The sequence below is a fragment of the Eumetopias jubatus genome, unplaced genomic scaffold (assembly GCF_037043125.1).
Source record: "Eumetopias jubatus isolate StellerSeaLion01/CBP00866 unplaced genomic scaffold, mEumJub1_p1.0 scaffold_1, whole genome shotgun sequence".
Taxonomy (NCBI): domain Eukaryota; kingdom Metazoa; phylum Chordata; class Mammalia; order Carnivora; family Otariidae; genus Eumetopias; species Eumetopias jubatus.
The window spans coordinates 4764724-4788534 of record NW_028274807.1 but is presented as its reverse complement, the minus strand read 5'-3'; the positions used below and the strand labels follow the sequence as shown (position 1 = coordinate 4788534).

Genomic DNA, 23811 nt, shown 5'->3' with positions numbered 1-23811 from the left:
ACAATAAGACAAGTACAAAAGATATAACGTGTAATCAGGAACCAGGAGAAGGGAGAGAGAAAGGAACGGAAATATTTGAAGGAGTGTTGCTGAAAATGTTCCAAAATTATTAACAGACACCAAACCATAGATCCAGGGAGCTTAATGATACTAAGCAAGATAAATACCAGAAAAATCTACACCTAAGTGTATTATATTCAAACTACAGAGGACCAAAGGCAAGGAGCAAATCTTGTAAGAAGCCAGAAGCAAACAAACCAAAATGAAAAAAAACCTTACCTATAAAGGAAGAAGGATAAGAGTTACATTGGGCTTTTTTTGTTTTTCAGAAACCATGCAAACAAGAAAAAAATGGGATGAAAGCAAAGGGTTGTACCTGTTAGGTTCCCATCAGTGTATGAGAGTTGACCACCATCATACTCAACAACACTTGTATGGTCAGTCTTCCTAATCTTGGGCATCCTAATAGGGGCGTGGTGGTATCTGACTGAGGTTTTAGTTTGCATTTTTCTAATAACTAATGATAGTGCACCTCTTTTTTATGTATTTATTTGCTATATGTATATCTTATTTGGTGAAGTATCTATTTAAGTCTGTGGTCATTTTCATTTAGTTGTTTTCTTATTATTGAGATTTCTTTATATATGCTACATACAAGTCCTTCATCAAATACATGATTTGCAAATATTTTCTCCCAGTTTGTGGCTTGTCTTTTTCTTCTCTTAACTGTGTTTATCAAAGAGCAGAAATTCCTAATTTTAATGAAGTCCAGTTTACCAGTTTTTTAGTTTAGGATCATACTTTTTGTGTCATATCTTAGATCTTTTTGCCTAACTCAAGGTCACAGAAATTTTCTTCTATGGTTTCTTTTAGAAATTTGATAGTTTTAGATTTTTTATTCCATATACTGTGAGATACCCATTTGGGGTTAATTTTTGTGTATGGTGTGAAATTTGGATCGAAGTAATTTTTTAATGTGGATATCCAATTGTTCTAGCACCATTTATTCAAAACACTATCTTACTCTAGTGATTTTCCTTTGCACCATTAGAAAAAATCAAGTGACCATACATGCGTGTATCTAATTCGGGATTCTCCATTCTCTTCCATTTATCTGTCTTTTCACTATATACAATGTCTCGATAAATGTAGCTTTGCAGTAATTCTTGAAGTTCACTAACATAATTTCTTCAGTTTTGTTTTTCATTTTTAAAATTATTTTCACTATTCTAGATTCTTTCCATATCCATATGAATTTTAGAGTCAGCTTATAAATTTCTACACAAAAGCCCGTCGGCTTTTCATTGGGATTACGTTGGAACTCTAGATCAATTTGGGGAAAATTGACACCTTAACAAATACTGAGTCTTTTACTCAACAAACATAGTTAGCTCTCTGTTTACTTAAATTTTCTTTAACTTGATTCAGAGATGTTTCTATGGCATTCAGTGTACACATCTTGTAGCTCTTTTATTATATTTATCTCTAAGTGTTTCATTTTTGATGCTGTAGGATATTTTTTAAATTTTAATTTCCAACTGTTCATTGCTAGTATATAGAAATAGAATTGATTTTTGTATAATGATCTCATATTCCCACAACCTTGCTAGGCTCACTTATTAGTTCTAGTAGTTTTGCTTTTACATTGGATTTTCTACATAGATGGTAATGGTCAGCTAACCGCCCCCCCCCCATAAAAGGCAGTTTTACCACTTTCTAATCTGCATGCTTTTGCTTTCTTTTTCTTGCCTGATTGCACTGGATAGAACTTCCATTATAATGCTGAATGGAAATGATGAGAGTAGACATCATTGCCTTTTTCCTTGTCTTGGAGAGAGAGCATTCCATCATTCATCATTAAGTATGATGTTAACTAGGGATTTTTCACAGAAGCCCTTTATCAGGTTGAAGAAATTCCTTCAATTTCAAGGTTTCTGAGAGTTTTTAATCAGTGATGGGTATTGGATTTTGTCAGATGTTTTTTCTGTATCTCTTGAGGTGATTATATGGTTTGTCTTTTTTAGTCTGCAAATAGTCTTTTTTAGTCTGTGAATTACATTTTTGAATGTTAAATCAACTTTGCATTTTTGAGATAAATCCCACTTGCTTGTGATATAGTATCCTTTTTTGTATATTGTTGCATTCAGTTTGCTAAAATTTTGTTAAGAATTTTTGTATCCGTGTTCATGAGAGATATTGGTCTGTGGTTTTCTTGTTTTTTTTTTTTTTTTCCTTTGGTTTTGGTATCAGGGTGGAATGTGTTGGTGAGTATTCTCTTCAAGAGTCTGGGAGAGTTTGTAAAGAATTGGTATTATTTAGGGGCGCCTGGGTGGCTCAGTCGTTAAGCGTCTGCCTCCGGCTCAGGTCATGATCCCAGGGTGGTGGGATCGAGCCCCGCATCGGGCTCCCTGCTCCGCGGGAAGCCTGCTTCTCCCTCTCCCACTCCCCCTGCTTTGTGTTCCCTCTCTCGCTGTCTCTCTGTCAAATAAATAAATACAATCTTTAAAAAAAAAAAGAATTGGTATTATTTATTTAAGGGTTTGGTGCAATTCCCCAGTGAAGCCTTCTGGCCTAGAGTTTTCTTTATGAGAAGATTTTTAACTACAAATTTCACTTTCTTTGATAAATACGGAGCTACTCAAGTTACCTGTTTCTTCTTGAGTGAGCCACATTATTTTGGGGGTACATAAAGGAAAACTGCTGTACTCTGAGTGCATTTGTACTCTGGTCATCAAATGTGTGGTAATTTTTCCCCACATCAAGCAATTATCTGCAACACCAGCTTGTGGGGGGTGGGGGGTGGGAATCTACAATTCAATTCAATTCTGATATATCTATTTGAAGACGGCCTCAGACCCTACAGGTTAAGGGCTTAGTCTCACAAGACACTCCCCCCGCCTTCCGACTTCAGATGCCAATCACAAGTCCCAGATTGTCAGTATACTTCTGACTGATTGCCTGTAAATCAGAGTTCCCATGTCCCCTCCTTGGGTTTGGTTATTTGCTAGAATGGTTCACAGAACTCAGAGCAACACATTTACCAGTTTGTTGTAAAAGAATATAATAAGGAATACAGATATGTACTTAAATATACTCATATGTAAGTGTATGCATACATGTATATATACATATATAAAAAACACATACATGAATGTATATTAATTATGCATACACAATTTGCTTATTTTTGATGTAAAAACAAACCCCGGAAGGATAAACCAGAAACTAAAATAAATTAATGGACATGGGAACAGGGGATGAGGAGAACAAATTGGAGGGTATAGAGAAGATTTCTTTGGGGATGATTTTATTCTGTCCACATAATGGTGATTTTTGAACCATGTGATGTATTGCATATTCAAATATTAAATAAAATCCAAAGAAAAACAAAAGAAACTCTAGAATTGAAAACAAGCTGACATAAGTCCACACATACATCAAATGTGTGATATAATCCCATGTCTGTTGGTGCGCACGTGCATATATTTCAGTTGGATATTGTTTTGGGGGATTGCCCAACTATCCTCAACTTCCATGATCTCCAAGAGGGACTTGTAAGACTCAGTAACAGCTAGTATTTACAGACAAGATTTATTACAGCAAAAGATACAGAAAAAAAGCCTCTGTATGATCTGCTGATGATGAATTGTCTCAGTTTCTGTTTCTCTGAAATACCTTTATTTCATCATCATTGCTGAAAGATACTTTTCCAGGTTGTGTTTCAGCCCATTCAGATACCGTTCCATTGTCTTCTGGCTTCCATTGTTTCTCTTGAGAGTCAGCTAACAATTGAATTGCTGACACGATGAAAGTAACAAGTAACTGCCTTTTTCCCCCTCTCTGATTGTCTTTAAGATTTTTCCCTTGCCTTTGGTTTTCAGCACTGGTACCCTGCTGTGTCTGTCATTATTGCTTTATCTTCTTTGGGGTTCATTGTGCTTCTTAAATATGTATGAATCAAAGTCCTTCATCACATTGAACAAATTCTCTATCATTGCCTCTTCTGCCCCATTTACCTTCTCCTGATCATCTGAGACCCCTGACAAACATATGTCAGATCTTATTATTATATTCTCTATAGCTTTCAGTCTGTTTTGTATTTTCCATCTCTGTATCTTTCTTTCATTGTAGGCAGAGCTGTTTTCCTCTGAACTGTTGCTCAACAGATCTTCTACTGTGCCTGATCTGCTGTGAAACCCCTCCATTAACTACTGATTGTAGTTGTTACATTAATTTAGATTTAGAGCTTCATTTTGTACTTCTAATCTTCATTTTTTCATAGTTTCTAGCTTGAAATGTTTTGCTTTTATTTATTGTCTTCATTTGCATATTAAGTATAGTTATTTTGAAATCCTTTGGATAATCTGTTTGGAGCCCTTATGAGTCTGTCACTATTACCTATTATTTTCTGCTGGTTTCACTGGTACTTGTTTATGTCGGCATCTTTCCTTATGTGCCAGGTGACATTTGATAGCGTGACAGAGCATGTATTTGAGAAATTGTGGGTTTTTTTAAAAAAAGATTTTATTTATTTGAGAGGGCGAGCATGAGTGGGGGAAGGGGCAGAGGGAGAAGCAGACTCCTCACTGAGCAGGGAGTCCCATGCGGGGCTTGATCCCAAGACCCTGGGATCATGACCTGAGCCAAAGGCAGACACTCAACTGACTGAACCACCCAGGCACCCTCTGCATTTTTTTAATTGAAGTATTAGATGGTATCTTTTTCTGAGGATTTTTGCTTGCTTATACCAGGGACTTGGAATCGTGAGCAGAATAGAATGATCTGAATAAATGTTAAGGACAGAGATTTTGGGGGACCCACCCAGTTGACTTAAAATTTGGCTGCGGTTATTCAAGTTCTGATCTATTTCTGGTTCATTCTTATTTTTAAGATTCAACCATCTTTGACCCCAACCCAAATAAGATTGGAGGATTTAACATGGCCTTCTCTTTGGTGGGCCCTGGCTTCCAACTTTTGTCCCCCAGGCCTCACCTCATGTGGTTGTCAAAAGTGCTACTCATCTCCTTTGATATTTTTCTGGAATTAGTAAATGCTCCTGAGGCAAAGTTGCTTTACTTGCTGGGCTCACCCACTTGAAACTTAAGTGTCCCCCCACATCCTGGCTTCAGAGCTCTTTATTTCCTTGTTAGGTCTCCAATATAGTCAAGTAGATACTCTTTAAATCCCATTTTAAAATTTTTCTCTATGAGAAGTTAGGTTCAGATTATCCCCACTTCCCATTATCATAAATGGAAGTTTCTTTTTCTCTTTCAAGATATTATAGAATATTCTCTAAAATTGTCAAAAAGCTACCCTTCTGAAAAGGACTTAGACTAGAAAGCCCCCAGGGGAGTTTAGATAAATGTGTCAAGAGCAGAATATTATAGTGCTGTATTCACTACTCCCAAGCATGGGAAAAGGAGGAAAACTTTCAAATTCTATTTGTGATGCCAGCATATCACTGACTCTAAAACTTGACAGAGGGAGGGCACCTGGGTGGCTCAGTCGTTAAGCGTCTATCTTCAGCTCAGGTCATGATCTCAGGGTCCTGGGATCAAGCCCTGCATCAGGCTCCCTGCTCAGCGGGCAGTCTGCTTCTCCCTCTGCCCCTCCCCCTGCTTAAGATCTCTCTCTCTCTCTCATTCTCCCTCTATCAAATAAATAAATAAAATCTTAGAAAAAAAACTTGACAGAGGGTGCACACACACAGAGAATTCTAGAATCTTCAGCAATAAATACCATCTCCAGGAAAGTCAGTCTTCATACTGGTTTTAGGGCACAATTCATTTGAAGTTGATCCTATTCTCCAATTTAAAAATGGAAATTAAGTGAAGTAATAGAAAGTATTTATTTGAGGAGCTAAGCTGGGTTGCATTTTGTGGCTGGATTAAAGGATCGCCAAGAGTCCAGCAAGGCCTCCATCCGTACAAGGAAAGAGGGTGTATACATGGGGAGCAGACTTGGGTCAGATCCGTGCCCAGCTGATCCACCTCTTACGACTTCCTATCTGTAAGGTGGAAAAACGAATGCTCAGGAGGTAGTTGAGGATTCAGTGAGAAAATGTTTGTAAAGAGCCTGTACTCAACAAATCCTAGATTTTCCTCTCCCTGGCCATTTGTCTAGATTGTAGGATTAAGTGCAGTTTCCAGGTTCCCCGAGGGACTGAGTCTATAGAACCTTGGGGGTGGGTATGTGCAGAGCGAGGATGGGGGTGATTCTCAAGGGAGCTGAGCCAAGGCCCATGCGTATCTTCGAGGAAATGGTAAGTGCCAATGGTTGGGGTAGTGGTTCTGCCAAGAGAAGAGCTTATGGAACAGGGAGCCCTACTCATTGCTTCGTGAGAAAGGGATTCTTTGACTGACTCTTATTTACATTTCAGGCTCATGGGAGAAAAGACTAGAAATGTTGGAAGAGGGATAAATATTGCCATTGTCAATTGTGAGTTATTAAATGTTCTCTTTCAAACTTCTCTAAAAGTTCCATTGATTGGATTTTCAAAGATACCTTGGGTTTTTGAGGATTTTTGCAAATGATCTAGTCTAGGCTTATTTTTTAAAGCATTTTAAAATTATTTGATTATTTTTATAAAACCTCACTTTACAGATTGTGGTTCCTGGAAAAAAAACAAAACAAAAAAAAAGAGTCCGAGGCTCCTGGCTGGCTCAGAGGAACGTAGGACTCTTAATCTCAGGGTCCTGAGTTCGAGCCCCATGTTGTATGTAGAGATTACTAAAAACAAATGAACTTAAAAAAAAAAAAGGTCAAATATAAATAGGCTTTTAAAACACCAAAAAAGGACAGCAGAAGGCAGGGGTCAAATCAGATAAGCAGGCTGTGGGGCACAGACCATTCTGGAGTCGCCCTTGGATTCCTGGTGACGCTGCAGAGGGTAACCAGCAGCCCGTTCCCACCTCTGTGAGAAAAGCCAACTAGGGCCTCGGGGGAGCAAAGCTTTGCTTCCTTTTAGGCCTGGGGAAGACATCCTGTCACAGTTGCCACTGGGGGCCCATGACCATGAGACCTGTCAGAGGTTGGGGAAAGGGTTCTGTGTGCCGTGCCTGGGAGCACACAGAGTGCGCAGTCCCCTGACCTCAGGGCCGTGGGACAGAGACAAAACACCCCCACTCTGAGAATCCCGCCGGAAAACCTAAAGTACGAAGCTGAGGGGGCTGAGGGGGGCGCTCTGGGGTTCCTGTGGGAGAGGCAGGGGCAGCAGGAAAGAGCAGAGGGTGCAACTAGCTGGAAGCCGCGGGAAGGAAGTTCTAGAGCAGCTGATAAACCAGCTTCCCCAGATGCAGGATTGTGCCGTTTGAGCCCCTCGGTGCCATAGATGGACCCTGAGTCCAGTGAACGTTCTTTTAAAAACTATTTCTTTTATTTTCAGATATGACTGGGAAAGCGATAGCAACACGGTATTTTGATATGTTTGAAGGTGGTAAGAAAACTCTTTTCCTATGAAAATGAATTAGAAGCATGAAGATAAAGAGAAACAAATAAAAGTGTCAAACATTCTTATTTTGTCTACGAAAAAAGTTGCCAGAAGCTCATAGGAGTATTCTAGAACAGTCTTACACAAGCCCTCCTTGTCTCTAATTGAGTTGGTATGATCGAGTTTGAAGGCGTTATCTAGAAAATGTCTTCTCTGGTCACACTTGTCCTGGGCCTTTTATTTGTGTTCCTTCATCAGATAATAAGAGAAAACATTTTTTTAAATCAAATATATGTAAAATAATGTGATCAGCATGCAGCCCTGAGCATCACCGTTGTTCCCGCCTGTTCATGTTGCCCCCCTGCGCTCAGTGCACACGTCCCCGGGACGCACGGTGCATGTTCTCCTTCTATGGTCTCTCCAGTCTGAGCACTGGGCTTGAGCACAGAGGTCGGTCAGGATATCGGAGCCCCTTCTATTTTTATTGAGCAGTGAGAATTATTTAAAACAAGGCTTTACAAAGAGAACAGAGTAATAAATGTCTGGACAGGGACTTGATGGGAACTGTGCAATAAATGCCCCAGTGGGAAATAATGAGGTTTGAGATTAGCCTTCCTTTTGTTGCTGTGAGGCACAGATTCGTCTCTTAGCAAAGACTTGCCGTGCTCATTCTGGTCTGCAAGTCTGATTTCTCACCCCCATTCTGCACGTTAGTGCCCCGGGACCACTCTGTTGTGGTCATTGCAGAGAATGCCCCACCTGTGCCGGCCACGTCGGTGACCTTGAGTTAGATTCATAGAATCTCCATGAGCTGCTCGTGCCCCTCACCTCTGCTGGTCCCACCGTGGAGCCCAGCAGCCACTCACTAGTGGAGATGAGCTCCAGGCATTGGAGGATTCAGAGAGAACACGGCAGCTAAGCGCAGAGGAGGGACAGTGTCCCAGGCAAGCGAACAAGGAAGACCCTAAAACCGGTTTGCATTGACCCAACAGATAACTCTGGACCGATGATGAACTTTATTCATAGTGCACCTCCAAAGTCCCTGCTCTTCATGGTGACCCAAGATGACAGTGCGAGCAGGTGAGTGTGGACCGATTTGTCACAGTGGGGAGAAGGGGGAAGCCAGCTGGCGGAGAGCACCAGGCCTGTCAGGGCACCTGAGGAGCATCTTCTAGGAAAGAATGCAAATCCAAGGAGCAAGTTGCTTTCCTAAGGAGAAGGAATGGGAGCTCATGACAAAGCAGACTGTGTTTCTAAAAAAAAAAAAAAAAACCTGAGTAGCCAGCAGAGTACATAAGTCCAAGAAGCTAAGGAACATTCTCAGGTAGCAAGACAGAACCACCACGGACCATAATTAGGACAGAAAAGCTAAACCCAGCGTGGGGCTTACAGAAATAGGAAAGGAAATTGAGAAGAATTCTCTATATGAATAGCAATTGAATGAAAAGGAAACACACACACACACAACTTCCTGAGGGAGAAGTTGGTTTGGCTCCTGTGTTGCTCGGAAGTTTGCTGTTCTGAGTAAACACATGTGTTCACGGCCAAACTTCCAAGGATCTCAGAGTACTTCTGTGCCCTGTGAGTTTCAAGGTGGCTCGTGAACATGGCATCCCCCAAATTTATTTGACCTCATATCCTGTTTTTAATGGAGCATCTTACCAGACAGAAGTTATCTGTCCAAGATACACACTCGGAAAAATTCCGATTTAACTCAGGAAAGTCTGAGCTCTTTTTTTTTTTCTTTTCCTTTCTGCCCTCCTTCCTTTGCTTACTGTAAGTTGCCCACTTTTACAATGGTAGCGTTGGTTTAGATTTTTGTTTTCTTTTTTGATACTGACTTTTCTGAAAATGAAAGGGACCATTTTGACCTGTCCTTTCATCTTTCAGCAACTTCCGTCTGCCTCCTTTTGTGGTCATTGAACAAGAGGGGCAGCAAAGACCCAAAATTATGATGGCTGAACATGAGGATGTGATTGGATCCCAAGACACAGGGATTTGAGAATTGAGAATTAAAACTCTGTCCCAAACTGAAGCTTAAAGAGTCCCTGATATCGTCACATGATTAACTAGAAATTTGCCGTCCTCCCGCTGTACGCCCCGGGAGGAGGTGGGTTGTTCTAGAAGCCTCTTTCCTAGGACTACAGCCGTGTGACACACTGGCGTCTCCGCCTGCGACATTCACACACCCTCTTCCTCTTCCCCCAGGCTGAAGGAGGACACCAAGAAGGTCATAGAAGCACTTGGAAGTAAACAAATCAGGAACATTCGGTTCAGGTCAAGCTGGGTATTTCTCACAGCAAAAGGCTTTGAGCTTCCTGCAGACATTCAGAGAGAAAATGTGAGTGCTTTTTAAATGTCGCTTCCCACAAGTGGTTAGTAGAGGATGCCCTGTGATTTGAAAGGTTGTAGGTCGGTGATGGCTCCCTGCCTCCAAGACATTCCTGTGCAAAACGCGTGCCACACAGGGCCTCGCGGAGCCGGCTGCCCGGGTTTGAGCCCCCGCTTCTCTCATGGTAATGTGCCTGAGACTCTGCATTCCTGAGTCCTGGGCGAATCACGATAGGTGCCTGATATGTCATTGTAAGTAAAATAGTCCATCTTGTAGACCTTGCCCATTACATCAGGAAGAGGCACTCGACTGAAGTTCACACTTTACAAATCTCTTTAAAAGTAGAAGATTCTTTTTTTTCTAAAGATTTTACTTATTTATTTGAGAGAGAGAGAGAGAGAGAGAGAGAGCACAAGCAAGGGGGAGGGGCCAAGGGAGAAGCAGACTCCCCGCTGAGGAGGAAGCCCGACGCGGGACCCATCCCCAGGACCCCGGGACCATGACCCGAGCTGAAGACAGAGGCTCAACTGACTGAGCCACCCAGGCACCCAAAAGTAGAAGATGATTAATGGGCTGTTGGTCCCACCTTTCTGTCATGGGGCAGCCAACACAGGCTGTGGCAAGCCTCTCCATCCCTTGCCTCTGTTCGGAGGCTGGTAACAGTGCTGGGTAATGGGGCTAACCCAGCCTGTGCACTCGGGTGCCAAACACACGCCGGACAGACAGCTCGCATTGTTGCCATAGCTCAGTGCACGATTGATTATAAGCGCCCCCCATCATGTCCTCTTTATGGAAGAATAGTAAAGAGCTAGAGAATCAAGTTCTAATGAATTAACTCGGTCGCCTGTGAAAACTCCAACTGAGCATTGGCAAATGTTGTTGGAGTCGCAAGCTGGTGCCTCTGGGGACGGTCACACAGCCTCTTTGGGAGACGCGGCTCTTTAGGAGACAGGACAGCTTCCAGAGAGGAAGGATTAGCAGCACGGCCATGGAGTGGAGTCACCAACTCTTCCCAGGAGAAAGGCGTCCCTTCCAGGAACCAGAAGCTCAAAGGAGGCAGAGATTGGATGTCTCTAGGCCGTGCAAGAGGCTGCTCCCGACTTCAGGCTAGGACCCGGTGCCCTAGCATAGACTCCTTGGAACTAATGATTGGGTCTAGACACCCAGTGTACAGTCAAGATCTCAGGGACTTGTCCTCATAAGAGGCGTTCCCTGGGCTCTGCGTGGTGGCACCACCTGGGCCACACCGCCTAGTGTGGTAAGCCAGGCACAGCTGGGGGAGGGTGCTTGGCACCCAGTATCAGATTTGCCAGAACAGCAGACTGAGGCCCACAGAGGTCAAGTAGTTTGCTGCTCTGGACAATAAGATGACAGCTGGGCAGCTCCTCAGGGCCCAGCGGCTCTGATGTGGGACGCACCCCACCAACCCGTGGCCTTGGTCAGGTTGACCTGCCTAGCAATATAGCATCACCTCCCCTCCACCCGTGTGTGATCAGTAGCAGTCTGGCATCTTAAGGATCTCCAGGCTTTATCCACTCAGCCGTGTGGTCTCGGAAAGTTACTCAACCTCTCTGTGCCTCAGAATCATCTCTCGTGGGGAAGGAATAAAGACCATACCTATCACATAAGGGTCCCTGAGGATTAAATGAGAATAGCATGCAGGGCCCAGCAGGGACCTGAGCAGAGTCCTGGAACCCAGAGCAACTTTGCAGGCCACCTGAGCTAGAATCACAGGGTGGGGCCTGGCTGGTGATTCTGATGCACGGGAAGGGTTGGACCCATTGCACTGATGGAGTCCCAATCCCATGTGCACATCCCAGCTTCCCCCTGACATCACCTTCTGGCCACTCTGCTCCTTCTCCAGCTGTGTTACCCTGTGTCCTCCTCCCTTCACCATCACCCCCCTCCCCTGTCCAGCTCCCTCAGTCTCTCCCCACCTGCCCTGGGTCAGGGGCCTGGCCAGAGCGCAGGCCAGGCCCCATAGGAAGTGCTGCCCTCATCACTGAGTGTGTCCACGGTATCAGAAAAGCCTGGAGTGAAGCTTGAATCCCTTTTACTTGGCGTTAACCTGAGTGCAGTGAACGGTTTTGGTGGGAGCTGTTAGTGGCTTAGGGGCACAAAAAGGGGTTTGCTCAGATGCTGGTGAGGCCTGAGCTGGGGGCCAGGGCCTCAGGATGATCTCACCCAAAGCTCGAGTCAAGTACTAATGGAGGAATCATTATGCCTTCCTGTTTTGAGTGTGCAGACTTGCTGTGTGGACTTCCCCAGGGGTGGTGTGGGGCTGTGTGGGGCGGGCCTCCCGGGCCCTGGCTGGTCCCCGGCCACTATCACCTCCATCCTGCTGCTGTTCCCAGAGCTGGCTTCCCAAGCACAGCCCACAGGTCATTCCCACGTTCAGAAGCCTTCACCAGCCCCACTCACCCACTGAACTGAATTGTAAAATGTAAGAGACTTGTTTTTTTTTTTTCACACTACCCAGGGAGGGGTCCATACAGCGTTGTTCTGCATTCCCGTCCTAACTTAAAGGGAAACTGTCCCCATGACCGGAGCCCCTGATGTCCTGCAAGTGAAGGAGGAGGATGTCCTCAAATTCCTTGCAGCAGGAACCCACTTGGGTGGCACCAACATTGACTTGCAAATGGAGCAGTACATCTACAGAAGGAAAAGTGAAGGCATCCACATCATGAATCTGAGGAGAACCTGAGAAAAGCTTCCATTGGCAGCTCATGTCATTGTTGTCATTGAAAACCTGGCTGATGTCAGTGCCCTATCATCCATGAATCCTGGCTAGTGAGCTGGGCTGCAGTGTGATGTTGCTGTCCGCCTCCCTCCTGGAACCTTCACTAACTAACCAGACCCAGGCAGCCTTCCGGGAGCCTGGTGGTTACTGATCGCAGGGCTGACCACCAGCCTGTCACAGAGGTGCCTTACGTTCACCTTCCCACCTTCGCTCTGTGGAGCAGAGACTCCCCCCTGCACGACGTGGACATCGTCATCCCTTGCAGCAACAATGGAGCTCACCCAGGGGGTCCAATGTGGGGGATGCTGGCCTGGGAAGTTCTGTGCATGCCTGGCACCATTTCCCAGGTACACACATGGGAGGTTGGGCCTGATCTCTGCTTCCACAGAGATCCTGACGAGATTGCAGAAGACGAGCAGGCCGCTGCCAAAAAGGCCGCGACCCCGGAGGGATTTCAGAGTGGACGGCTCCAGCTCCAGACTGAGTTCACTGCTACGCAACCTGAAATCACAGACTCATTGAAGATGAGCAGGTGCGCTCTGTGCCTCGTCAGCAGCTCCCTCCTGAAGACTCAGCCAGCCAGGAGGAAGACTAGCCTGCAGGCTCCCACTGCTCAGGCCACTGAATAGGTAGGAGTGACCACGGAGTGGTCTGAAGCTGCTCTTCCACCAAGGCAAACAAAATGGAAATAAGGTTGATGGAAAATAAACCGTTTCTAAAAAAAATAATAAAAATAAAACGTAAGAGACTTTAAGGCTGATTCCAGCTTTATAAAGGGGGAGGAATCCGAAACTCACAAACTAAGGCTGAGGAGGTTAGAAGTCTGAAGCAGCGTAACCTGGCTTTGGACCTGGACAGTCACCCTAAGCTTTGTGACCCGAGGACTATGATGTGCCTGAGCCTCCTTGTCTTCACGCTGAACTGTGGGTGGTCAGCCTGCCCCGCTTGGTGTACCTAGCAGGGGGTCATCATTAGCATCACCTCCAGCATGGTCTCCATCCTGGTCCCTAGCGATCTGGAACCAGAGCTAAGACCCCTGACTTTGCAGCCCAGCCAGTCCCCTCCTGCTCTTATTTCCATGCTGCGTATGCTCCACGCGCCAGCGAACCCATTACCACTCCACTCTGCTCTCCTCCACACATCACAGAGCTTTCCCATGTGTGGCCTTTGGGGAGTGGGTCATGTTTTCAACAAGTGTCACTGAGTGTCACTGAGACAACTGGATATCCACATGCTGAAGAACAAATTGGGACCCCTACCTCACACCATATATAAAAATTCAGTCGAAGTGGGTCAAATAACTAGATGTAAGAGCTAGAACTACTAAACTCTCAGAGGAAAACATGGCCTTGGGTTAGACAGTGGTTTCTTTGATATGACACCAAAAGCACAAACAACAGAAGAAAGCACAAATACCATCCACAAAGTGAAAAGGTAACCCACAGAATGGGAGAAAATACGTGCAGATGAAGGACTTGTATCCAGAATATATAAAGAACTCTTATAGCTCAATAATAAAAAGACAACCCAGTTTTTAAATGGACAAAGGATCTGACTAGGCAGCTCTTCAAAGACATATAGATGGCCAATAAGCACATGAAAAGATGCTCATCATTAGCCATTAGGAAACTGCAAATAAAAACCCCAGTGAGACACCACCTCACACTCACTGGGATGGCTGTAATACGCAAGATGTAATAAGAAGTGTGGATGAAGATGTGGAGAAATTAGAACCCTCATACACTACTGGAGGAAATGTGATATACAGCTGCTTTGGGAAATGTTCTGGCAATTCCTCAAAAAGTTAGATATACAGTTACCAGATAACCCAGCAATCCTATTCATAAATATCTACCTGAGAGAATGAAAACATATGTCCACCCAAACACTTGTACATGAATGTGCATAGCAGTATTATCCATAATAGCCAAAAAAATTGAAAACAACCCAAATGTCTGATTAATGGATTAAAAATGTATAATAAAATATGGGAGAGCCATTCACTGGAATATTATGCAGCCACATAAAGAGATGACATGCCAAGCCAAGCTACAGTACCGGTGAACCTTCAGAATATGCTAAGTGAAGAAAACCAAACACAAAAAACACACATATTGGTATGATTCCATTTGTATGAAATTTCCAGAATAGGCAAAATCCATAGAGACAGAAAGTAGATGAGTGGCTGCCTAGGGCTGTGGACAGTGGGGAGTGCCTGCTTGTTCAGGTGATGAGAATGTTCTAATATCATGGTGATGGTGGCGTATCTCTGTGAATACAGTAGAAACCATTGAATTGCATGCTTTAAATGGGTAAATTTTATAGTATGTGAATTGCATCTTAGTAAAGCTGTTATATAAAAAGGAGTGTAAAAGTAGAATTCAGTTCCATAACAACGCAAATTATCCTTCTTACGTATCAGGTTAAAGTGCTCTGTTATCTGTGAAAGAATCAAAGATGTGAAGGACTTAAGCCCACTCAGTATGAACACACATTTGCTGAGCAAGGGACTGTACAGTTTCCCTGAAAAAAAAAAAAAATACAGCCCTACATCCAGAGAATTGAAAATTAAACATTTGAGCTATGCCAGCCAATATGGCGGCCTCTGGCCAAATTTGCATTTACCTTTACATTTATCTAAATAAAATAGAATTTAAAATTCAGTCACACTAGCCAACATTTTAAGTCCTCACGAATCCGACGTGGCTGGTGGCTACTGTACTGGACAGCATAGATGATAGAACATCTGTGTCCTTGCAGAAGGTTCTAGAGCTTCATTAACACCTGGTTCAAATATTATTAAGAAAAAAAATCAAGTGCCCAGAGTAGGTTAGAGCAAATCCCGTTCTAGGCAGTGATTCTCTTTATATGACTTTGCTCGTAACTGACATGTTAAATATTTGTTGAATCAATGAGTGGATAAATACAATTCTTTTCTTCACACAGATCAACCACTCTGACAGTGGGAGGAACAGGTACTCTGGCTGGCCTGCAGAGGTACAGATAGAAGGCTGCATCCCGAAACAACCGAGCTAATGTTGCACACGGCCTTAATAAATGTGTGATGTGTAGACCCATGCAGTGTGGCCTGGCCCAAGAATCTTAGCCAACAGTCAATATTTGATGAGTTTTTGAGGGTTGTCTTCAAGTGAGCAGTATTTGCTGGTTGTATCCAATCTTGGCACACCGTACGTTTATGCCAGAATTTCTCAAAGCGAAGGCATTCGTGAGCAGGAAGACTGGAATGGATGGGAATGGTGAGGGAAGGTAGGGATGTGGCCTGGAAAGAGAGGCTGGGAGGAGCAAGCCCTGCTTGTTGGGGTGCAGAACTGCCATAGGACCGGACCTGTGGCCAGGGAGTGTGCAAACCACTGCCTAGGACTGTGGCTCAGGCCCCATTATGGACCAAACTGTGTCCCTGCAAAATTCCTAAGTTGAGATCCTAACCCCTGGAATCTCAGAATGTGACCGTATTTGGAAATAGAGTTGTGGGTGTAGCATGTTAGGAGGAGTAAGGGTGGACCACGAGCCAGGGGTGATCGTGCCCGTATGCAAAGGGGGACATGGACACAGAGCATGGAGGCAAAGGTCCGGGTGATGCTTCCACAAGCCAGGAAGTCCCAGGGACACCAGCAAACCCCTAGAAGCCTAGGGAGAGGCCTGGAACAGATGCCCCCCCCCCTCAGAGCCCGTGGGGGGTGCACAGGCGGGCCAACGCCTTGGACTTCTGGCCTCTAGACTGAGGGAGAGTAAATGTCGCTATTTAAGCCGCCCATCTGTGGGGTTTGGTATGGCCGCCCCAAGGACATGCTTACGGTTCCCTTTGGGTTCTAAGCTCTGGCGCCCATAGACATTTCTGTACTAAAGAAAGGGGGAGGGAGTATCTTTGTACTGTGGCCGGAATGACTGCATTTTCACAGGCCCATTGATCTTAGTTCACTGTCAGGGATGAGGCCTCAGGGCCTCCTGGCCAAGCATGTCCCAGAATCCTGTCCCAGGATGTGAGGCTCCTGGGCTGCCTCCGCCCCGAGATAGCGCTGGGACCCGTCAGCCTCCACTGGCACCTGCGGTGGCCCTCACGGGTACATCCCCACCTGGGGCGCTGGCCCCGGACCGTCCGTGTCCTGTTTGCTGCCCACTGGGCCCCGAGGGTGGACACGTCCCAGCCTCTGGGCGCCAGCATCCAGGAGGGCCCCGAGTCTGTTCTCACGATGCCACCTGCTGACGCTCGGCTGCCAAGCTGACTGCCTGCCAAACAGAGGTTCCTGAAAACGTCCTCCTCAGTGGTGACCTTGGCCATATTCCCTTCATCAGGCTTGTGTTTTCTCCCCAGACTTTCACTTTATTCCATTAAATAGTATGGCCGTCAGCAGAATGGCTTCCACAACGTTAGCACATTTGAGATTTCAGGCCTGGGTCACTGCTGCGGGTCTTGTAGGCCCTGCCACTCCGTTTTCTTTCGGCAACTCTTGTGGAACGTTCCTGAAAGCATCTGCTTCCCAGCCTGCATGGGCGAGTTCACAGCCCGTGAGCAATGCCCGCAGTGGGATGGCTGTGCCCACACCGTCCTCCGCCCTGCGCTGGGGACTGCTCCCTCCCCGCAGAGCCCCGTGTCCCCCACCAGCTGCCTCGCTGTGTCCTCCCCTTACTGGGAAGCCCCTCTGGCCCCCCCTGCGGGAGGGGTCAGGGGTTCTGGGGTCTGGACCACCCGGGAGGCGGGACGAGGCATTTGGAGAGTGTGAAGGTGGTCAGTGAGGCGGCGACAGCAGGGACTGAGGGGTGGGGGGCCCAGCCGGAGCTCAGAGGGCCCATATGTACTGTAATGTGGGTGCGTGTCCTCAGGCACCTGCCCAGACCCTCAGAATGCACATCACGGGGCGTGAACTCGACGTGAACTACGGACTCTGGGTGATGATGCATCAGTGCAGGTTTGTCGCCTGGGACGAAGGTACCTCTCTGGTGGGGGAGGCTGTGCATGTGCAGGGGCAGCGGGAAATGGGAAATGTCTGTAACTTCCTCTCAATTTTGCTCTGAACCCACAACTGCAGTAAAAGATAGTCTAGTAAAAAAAAACAAAAAAAAGCTGCCAATGACACGTGCTCCCTCCTCGGCTGCTCATGTCACCATCGGCCAGCCGCAAGAACCCCATCCTAGCAGTTTGAGGCACATTTATTTATTTAGTTAGTTAGTTAGTTTATTTATTCGAGAGAGAGAGAATGAGAGCTAGCACGGGAGGGAAGAGGGTCAGAGGGAGAAGCAGACTCCCCGCTGAGCAGGGAGCCCGATGTGTGGGACTCGATCCCGGGACTCCAGGATCATGACCTGAGCAGAAGGCAGTCGCTCAACCAACTGAGCCACCCAGGCGCCCCCCATCCTGGCAGTTTGAATGTGTGGGCACCCCTGCTCCCTGCTGGAAAGGCCGCTGGGATGGGGAGCACGCAGGAGGGGAAGCTCTTCGGACAGCAGACAGAGGTCTCCCCAGCTGCTCTTGCTGCCTCCGCCTAAGATAGAGCTGCTCTGTCCAGCTTGTCCAGGGCCTTCAGGTGCCTTTCCTGGAGCTGTAGACACGCCCCGGGACTGCTAGAAAAGACATTGGTGGTGAGACAGAAAAGCTCCACACTGCAAATGAGCTGCTCAGCTCCCTTCCCCGGGGCTCTGGAGTAACAGTGCTCAGCATCAGACCCTGCAGGGCACAGATCTCGAAGACTGTCTCCCCAAGACCTCTCAAGCCCAGGGTTTTTTGTTTTTTTTTTTTAAGATTTCATTTATTTATTTGAGAGAGAGAAAGAGATAGCGAGAGAGAGCATGAGCAGGGAGAAGAGGGAGAAGCAGGCTCCCCGCGAGCAGGGCACCTGATGCAGGACTCGATCCCAGGACCCTGGGGTCATAACCTGAGCCGAAGGCAGATGCTTAACCGACTGAGCCACCCAGGCGCCCCTCAAGGCAAGGATTCTAAAAACATCTTTTAAACCTTTAAATTCCTTCTTTAAAGGAAAACATGCCCACAAGGGCAGTAAGTAAAATGAATGAACATAGAAGTGCTTGGGTTTGTTTGTTTTTTCATGATTTATATACAATGTTAGTTTCGATTTTGGAGGAGATCAGCCTGAGGCCTGCTTCCTCTTCCCTGTGCAGTGCCAGCACCCTGGGGTTCCCCAATAGCTGTGCTCTGGTGACAGGCGTACGTGACTCACCTCTACTCAGGCGCAGAACAGGGGACCTGCAGGACCCCTGGGCGCATGCCTGCACTTTCACAGGGGACATGACCGAGGACCAGCTGGGAGCCCCCCCCCCCCCCCCCCCGCAGTCTGGCCTCTGTCCGCTTCCTGTCCCGGCAGAGAGCTCCCCCAGGGCAGGGACCCACCAGGAGTGTGCTGGTGTGCACTGAACAAGCGGGTTACTGCGGGAAGCTGCTCACTTCCCTCCTTTGGGTCTGCACAGGAACAGGACGGCAATGGTCAGCCGTGGTTCAGGCGCGCCGCTGCAGGACCTTCCAGGGCGGTCAGACCACGGCCCTGAGGGCATGTGGGAGCCCCCCAGGAGGGGCTGAGAGAATCAGAATGACACCAAGCAAGACGGTCAGGTCCTCGGGCTCACTAGCCTCGGTCCGGACGCTTGGGAGCCACATTGGCACCCCTCTGCAGTGGACAGCAAAGAACAGAACATTCCCATCATCACGGAATGTCCCATAGAATCGTGCTGCTCTGAGTCATCGGATCTCCAAACGGGGCCCTCCAAACGGGGCCCTACACCAGCCTCCCCCAGAACTCGTCCTCCGCGATGCCGATTCTCCGGCCCCACCCCGGCCCCAGGCAGCAGCCCTCCCCACCCCCACCATGTGTGCCCCAGCCTTGCCGGGACCATCCTGCCCAGCTGAGGACCCCTGTATGAGTCACGGGCGGGGTACGGGGTGGGGGGGGGTGGGAGGGTGTTGCAGCTTCGGTTTCATTTCTGGGGCTGGGATATCTAGTTTCATTTCTGCCAGTGCCCGGGGGGAGTGAGCCGCACAGCATATAAGAGGGAAGCGGAGACGGCCAGGATGACTCCTGGTGTGCGTTGCAGAGGCACAGAGGTAAGAGCCCCCCCCCCCCCAGGCAGCCGTGCAGGGAGGGCTGCGTCACCATGTCTTTCTACAACAGTTCTGCTGCAGTTCGTGCTTTTTCAAAGGATTTCCCAGGAAACGTGGCTTGTGCCAGAAGGCAGGAGGCAGAAAGACAAGTTTCTGAAGGTGCCCCACGGGAGATTTGGGAAGGCCTGGGTTGGTGCTGGCCCCCAGCCAGGCCTGCATGCCCAAGGTGTGTTCCAGAGGAGGTGGCTGGCCTGGAGGCACAGGGCAGCACCCCCCCCCCCCCCCCCCCGTCCTGAAGCTGACCAAAGGCCCCGTGGCCACAAAGGGGTTGGCTTCTGGGACGCCTCGCTCAGCATCCGTGGTGCACACACGTCTGGGGGTGGGGGAGGAGCTTTGCGCCCCCGTGATGTTGTAAATTATAACAAGATACATTAACTCTCGTCACCCTGCTATATATTACACCCCATAGTTAGTAGTGTAGTTAATAACACTGTATTGCGTATTTGAAAGTTGCTTAGAAGTAGATTTTTTTTAAGATTTTATTTATTTATTTGACAGGGCGAGAGAGCACAAGCTGGGGAACATTAGAGGGAGAGGGAGAAGCAGGCTCCCCGCCAAACAGGGAGCCGGATGCAGAGGCTCGATCCCAGGATGCCTGGGATCGTGACCTGAGCCGAAGGCAGAGGCTTAACCATCTCAGCCACCCAGGCGCCCCATAGAAGGTAGATATTAAAAGTCCTTACCGGAAGAAAAATGTCACTATGTATCGAGACAGATGTTAACTACATTTATTGCAGTGATCATTTTACAATATATACAAATATCAGAAAAAATATATATATATATAATTTGATCTTCATCCTGTTCCTGGCACAGAGCTTCTAAAACCCTTGGGATTTCCCAAATAGAGAGAGCATTGTCTTTTGTTATGTTAATAAGGTGACTTTGGAAAGCATCCTAGGGTAAGGCTGGCCTGTGATTATTGTTGAAACTTTCAGTCCCTCCCCCTGACCTCCGGGGAGGGAGAGCGGCTGGAGGTTGAAGCAATTCCGTCTGTGCAATGAAACCACTATAAAAACCCAAAAGGCGAAGGTTTGGCGCGCTTCCAGGCTGGTGAACACGGGGGACTGTAGGGAGAGTGGTCCCTGGATGGCACAGAAGCTCCTCCCCCGTCCCCCCACCCCCCGGACCTCGCCCTGAGCATCTCTTCCATCTGGCTGTTCCTGAGTCACATTCTTTTATAATAAACCGGTAATCTAGTAAGTTCTCTGAGTTCCGTGAGCCACTCTAGCAAATTATTCGAACCCCAGGTGGCGGTGGTTGGAACCTCCGATCTGTAGCCAGTGGGTCCGAAGCAGGTGACAGCTGTGGCTGGCGTCTGCAGGCGGCCGGGTGGGGGTGCGGTGTGCACAGGAGCAATCTGCCAGGACCCAGCCCTTAGCCTGTGGCATCGGATGCAATTTTTGGGTAGATGGTGAAAGAATTGAGTTAATCGGTAGAAAACCCACACGCTGGAACTGATGTCAGAGTTCGAGCCCCCAAGCCTGGTCTCGGGGCTTCGGGTGCCTTCTTGCTCGTGGCTTTGGTGGCACCGGGCCCCCTCAGTGGTGCGCTGGAAGGATAGGGCGCCCGCTAGCATTTGGCAGTCCCCGTGGCACTATGTAGTGTAGAACGGCACCTTCGAAGTGTTACTTTGAGAGAGACACTGAGGCCAGGTCCTCCCAGCAAACAGTAGCATTTACAGGGAACAGAGGAGCAAAAAACACGGAGTGTTCGCATCTCAGGGCCACCGAAACAAAGTGCCACACGCTCCGTGCCTTGAACAGTAGAAACTTCTCGTCTCCCAGCTCTGGAGGCTGGAGGTCTGAGATCCAGGTGTCGGCAGGGCTGGGTCCTTCCTCGCCTCTCCCAGCTTCTGGCCGTTGCCAGCAAACCTGGCATTATTTGGGGAACCTATCTCAGGGTGCGGTGGGGGTTCCCGGGTCGTGCCAGCGGCAGGAAGAAAGAATCCCGGCCGCAGGGTCACCCACAACACAGAAGCAATTCCGGCAGGCTTCCCAGGACAGCTGGAGGTTCGGCTCCTCCCCGCCGCTCACACCGAGCCGCGGGGTTCAGCCAAGGACGGAGGGGAAGTTGAGACGCGCCTCTGTGAGTGGTAACACCTTCCTTTCTCTTTCCTGGAAACTGTGACGAGTTCCCCGCAAATCCGATTTTTGTCCTTGTATTCTGCTTTCAGGAGAAACAAAATTTCTTGATTAGCGTGAAAGGAAGCAAACTGTCCCCACAGGTCTGAGCGGTCGTACAGACTCGGCCCAATCGTGGCAATTTTAGAATAACCTTGAAGGCACAGCAAGATGCCAGGTCCAAGGGGGACAAATTAGAAATGGATGCCGCGTTCTCCCTTCTGCGGGCAGAGCCTGTGTGGCTGCCGAGCTCCTCGCAGGACCCGCGCCCCGGGGGCGGGGGCTAGGGGCAGGGGATGGGGGCAGGGCCCTGGGGTCCAGGCCCTGCCACCTACTGGGCCTCCCCTGGGACATGGCAGAACCAGAGCAATGTCCACCGGAGAATCAAAAGCGGGAGGAACAGACCCTGGGGGAGCGAGGGGCTGGTCTTCAAGATTGAGATCCCAAATCTATCCTCATGGAGAGTGGCCCTCTGTGAAGTGTTTTCTTTTCTTTTTTTTTAAGATTTTTTTTTTTAATTTATTCATGTCGGAGAGAAAGAGCACGAGTGGGGGCGGGGGACGGGGAGCAGGGGGCGGGACGGGTGGGGGGAGGGGCAGAGGGGGCGGGGAGCGAGGCTTGGGGGGGACTGGGAGGGGCAGGGGGAGGGGCAGTGGGGGGAGTTAAGGGAGGGGCAAAGTTTCTCCCGAGCCCGCAGGGTCTCAGTTGCCTTCAGCTCAAGATAATCCTCCTGCCAAGCGGCCCCTTCACCCCCGACCAAAAGAAATACCGAATAGTTCTATCGATTACTTGTTGCTGTTAGGTCCAAACAACTCAGGAACAGCAGGTTGTGTGGTGTCCATCAGGTGTCTCTGTGTACCCCTGAGAAATCTTAAATAAGCCACAAATGCCCCTGCAAGTTTGCGGAGGGTCCCCGGGGTGCCCTGACGCACAGTTTGGGAACCATCGCCTGACGCTTCTGGGTAATGCCTTTTCTTCTGCATGTCACTCAGGGGCTTACCTGTGATGTAGGTAACCTCGTCACAACTTGAGGGAGCACTGTCTCCGTGGACCCAGCAGCAAAGGATGACGGGATGAGGTCACTCTGTCGGGTCCCTCTCGAGTCCCAGCTGCTCTAGGACCGGGTGGACGGTGGACAGAGGCTCCGGGAGAGTCCCTTTTGAGGGTGGTAGGGGTGGAGACTGAGCTCAGGCCACCCTTCCGAGCTTGTGCTGTCTGTGCCCTGGGCAGGCACACGGTCTGGGTTTGGTGACTCGTCCTCGGGTCAGCCACGCCCCCACTCTGTCTCGTGCTGGGAAGGAGACAAGCAACAACGTCCATCCAACGAGGATCCCCTGGAGGTGATCGGGGATGCAGGCAGAGGCCCAGGGACGATGTAAAACAACTCCGTCCGTTCCCTGTCCGCTGTCCCTCGGTCCGGGTGGCACCTCCTCCAGGGATCAGGGAGCCCTCGCCTCCAGGGGGCCTCCTCCCGTCCTCGGTCACGGTCCTCCCTGCATATCCCACCCTTTACCTACCCTTGGGGCCTCTTCTTCCTCTGGGTTGCTGGCTCAGCCCCTGCAAGGTCTAGTTGGGAGTGGGGGCCGGAGGGTCCCGCTCCGGCGCTTTCGCAGCCGAGGAGAGGGAGGGAAGGAAGCCCTCTCTCCGGGGGCGGCCTCGCTGATCCCCAAGCACGACTAGCCATCTTTCCCCTGCCCGTGCGTCCCCCCTGGCATGTCCTCCCGCCCCTCCTGTCTCCTCCTATCCTGAGTGCCACCATTTATGATCTGCATCTTACCAGAGATGAATCTGTGCTCCTAACTCGATCGGACCCTGCTGCCCCAGTCTGCCGCGCCCGAGTCCCAGGAGTGGGTATTTCTCCACGCTCACTTCCCCGAGGCCTCTCTGCGGCTCGGCTCTGTCTTCAGCTGCGACCCCTCCTCCGGGGCCCGTGAGCTCCCACCAGGAAAGGCGAGAATGTATGGCCCTAAAGACCATCTCTCGCATGCACTGCTGTAAATTGCTTGTAAAACGGTTACCCGAAACTGGGGTCGCCTCTTGCTGGCGTCACAAGCCAAA

The 23811-nt window shown here is 48.5% G+C and overlaps 2 protein-coding genes across 4 annotated transcripts in view; both read left to right on the top strand.

Moving 5' to 3' along the window:
* FAM3B (FAM3 metabolism regulating signaling molecule B) overlaps nucleotides 1–15537 on the top strand; it is a 30250-nt gene extending 14713 nt beyond the window's left edge. The window contains exons 4-8 of the mRNA XM_088016741.1: nucleotides 6380–6438; nucleotides 7385–7435; nucleotides 8422–8509; nucleotides 9638–9770; nucleotides 15448–15537. Coding sequence (XP_087872867.1) covers nucleotides 6380–6438; nucleotides 7385–7435; nucleotides 8422–8509; nucleotides 9638–9770; nucleotides 15448–15537 — 421 coding nt within the window. The remainder of the gene's footprint in view (nucleotides 1–6379; nucleotides 6439–7384; nucleotides 7436–8421; nucleotides 8510–9637; nucleotides 9771–15447) is intronic.
* A 3942-nt stretch (nucleotides 15538–19479) lies between these two features.
* The window catches only part of MX2 (MX dynamin like GTPase 2), a 29421-nt gene continuing 25089 nt past the window's right edge, over nucleotides 19480–23811 (top strand). Inside the window, exons 1-2 of one of the 3 annotated variants that reach the window (XM_088023796.1) lie at nucleotides 19487–19573; nucleotides 20129–20292. The gene's annotated coding sequence lies outside the window, so the exon portion shown is untranslated. Of the gene's footprint in view, nucleotides 19574–19776; nucleotides 19797–20128; nucleotides 20293–23811 lie in introns of those variants that run through there. The other 2 variants (XM_088023801.1, XM_028126470.2) reach the window with 2 other exon arrangements.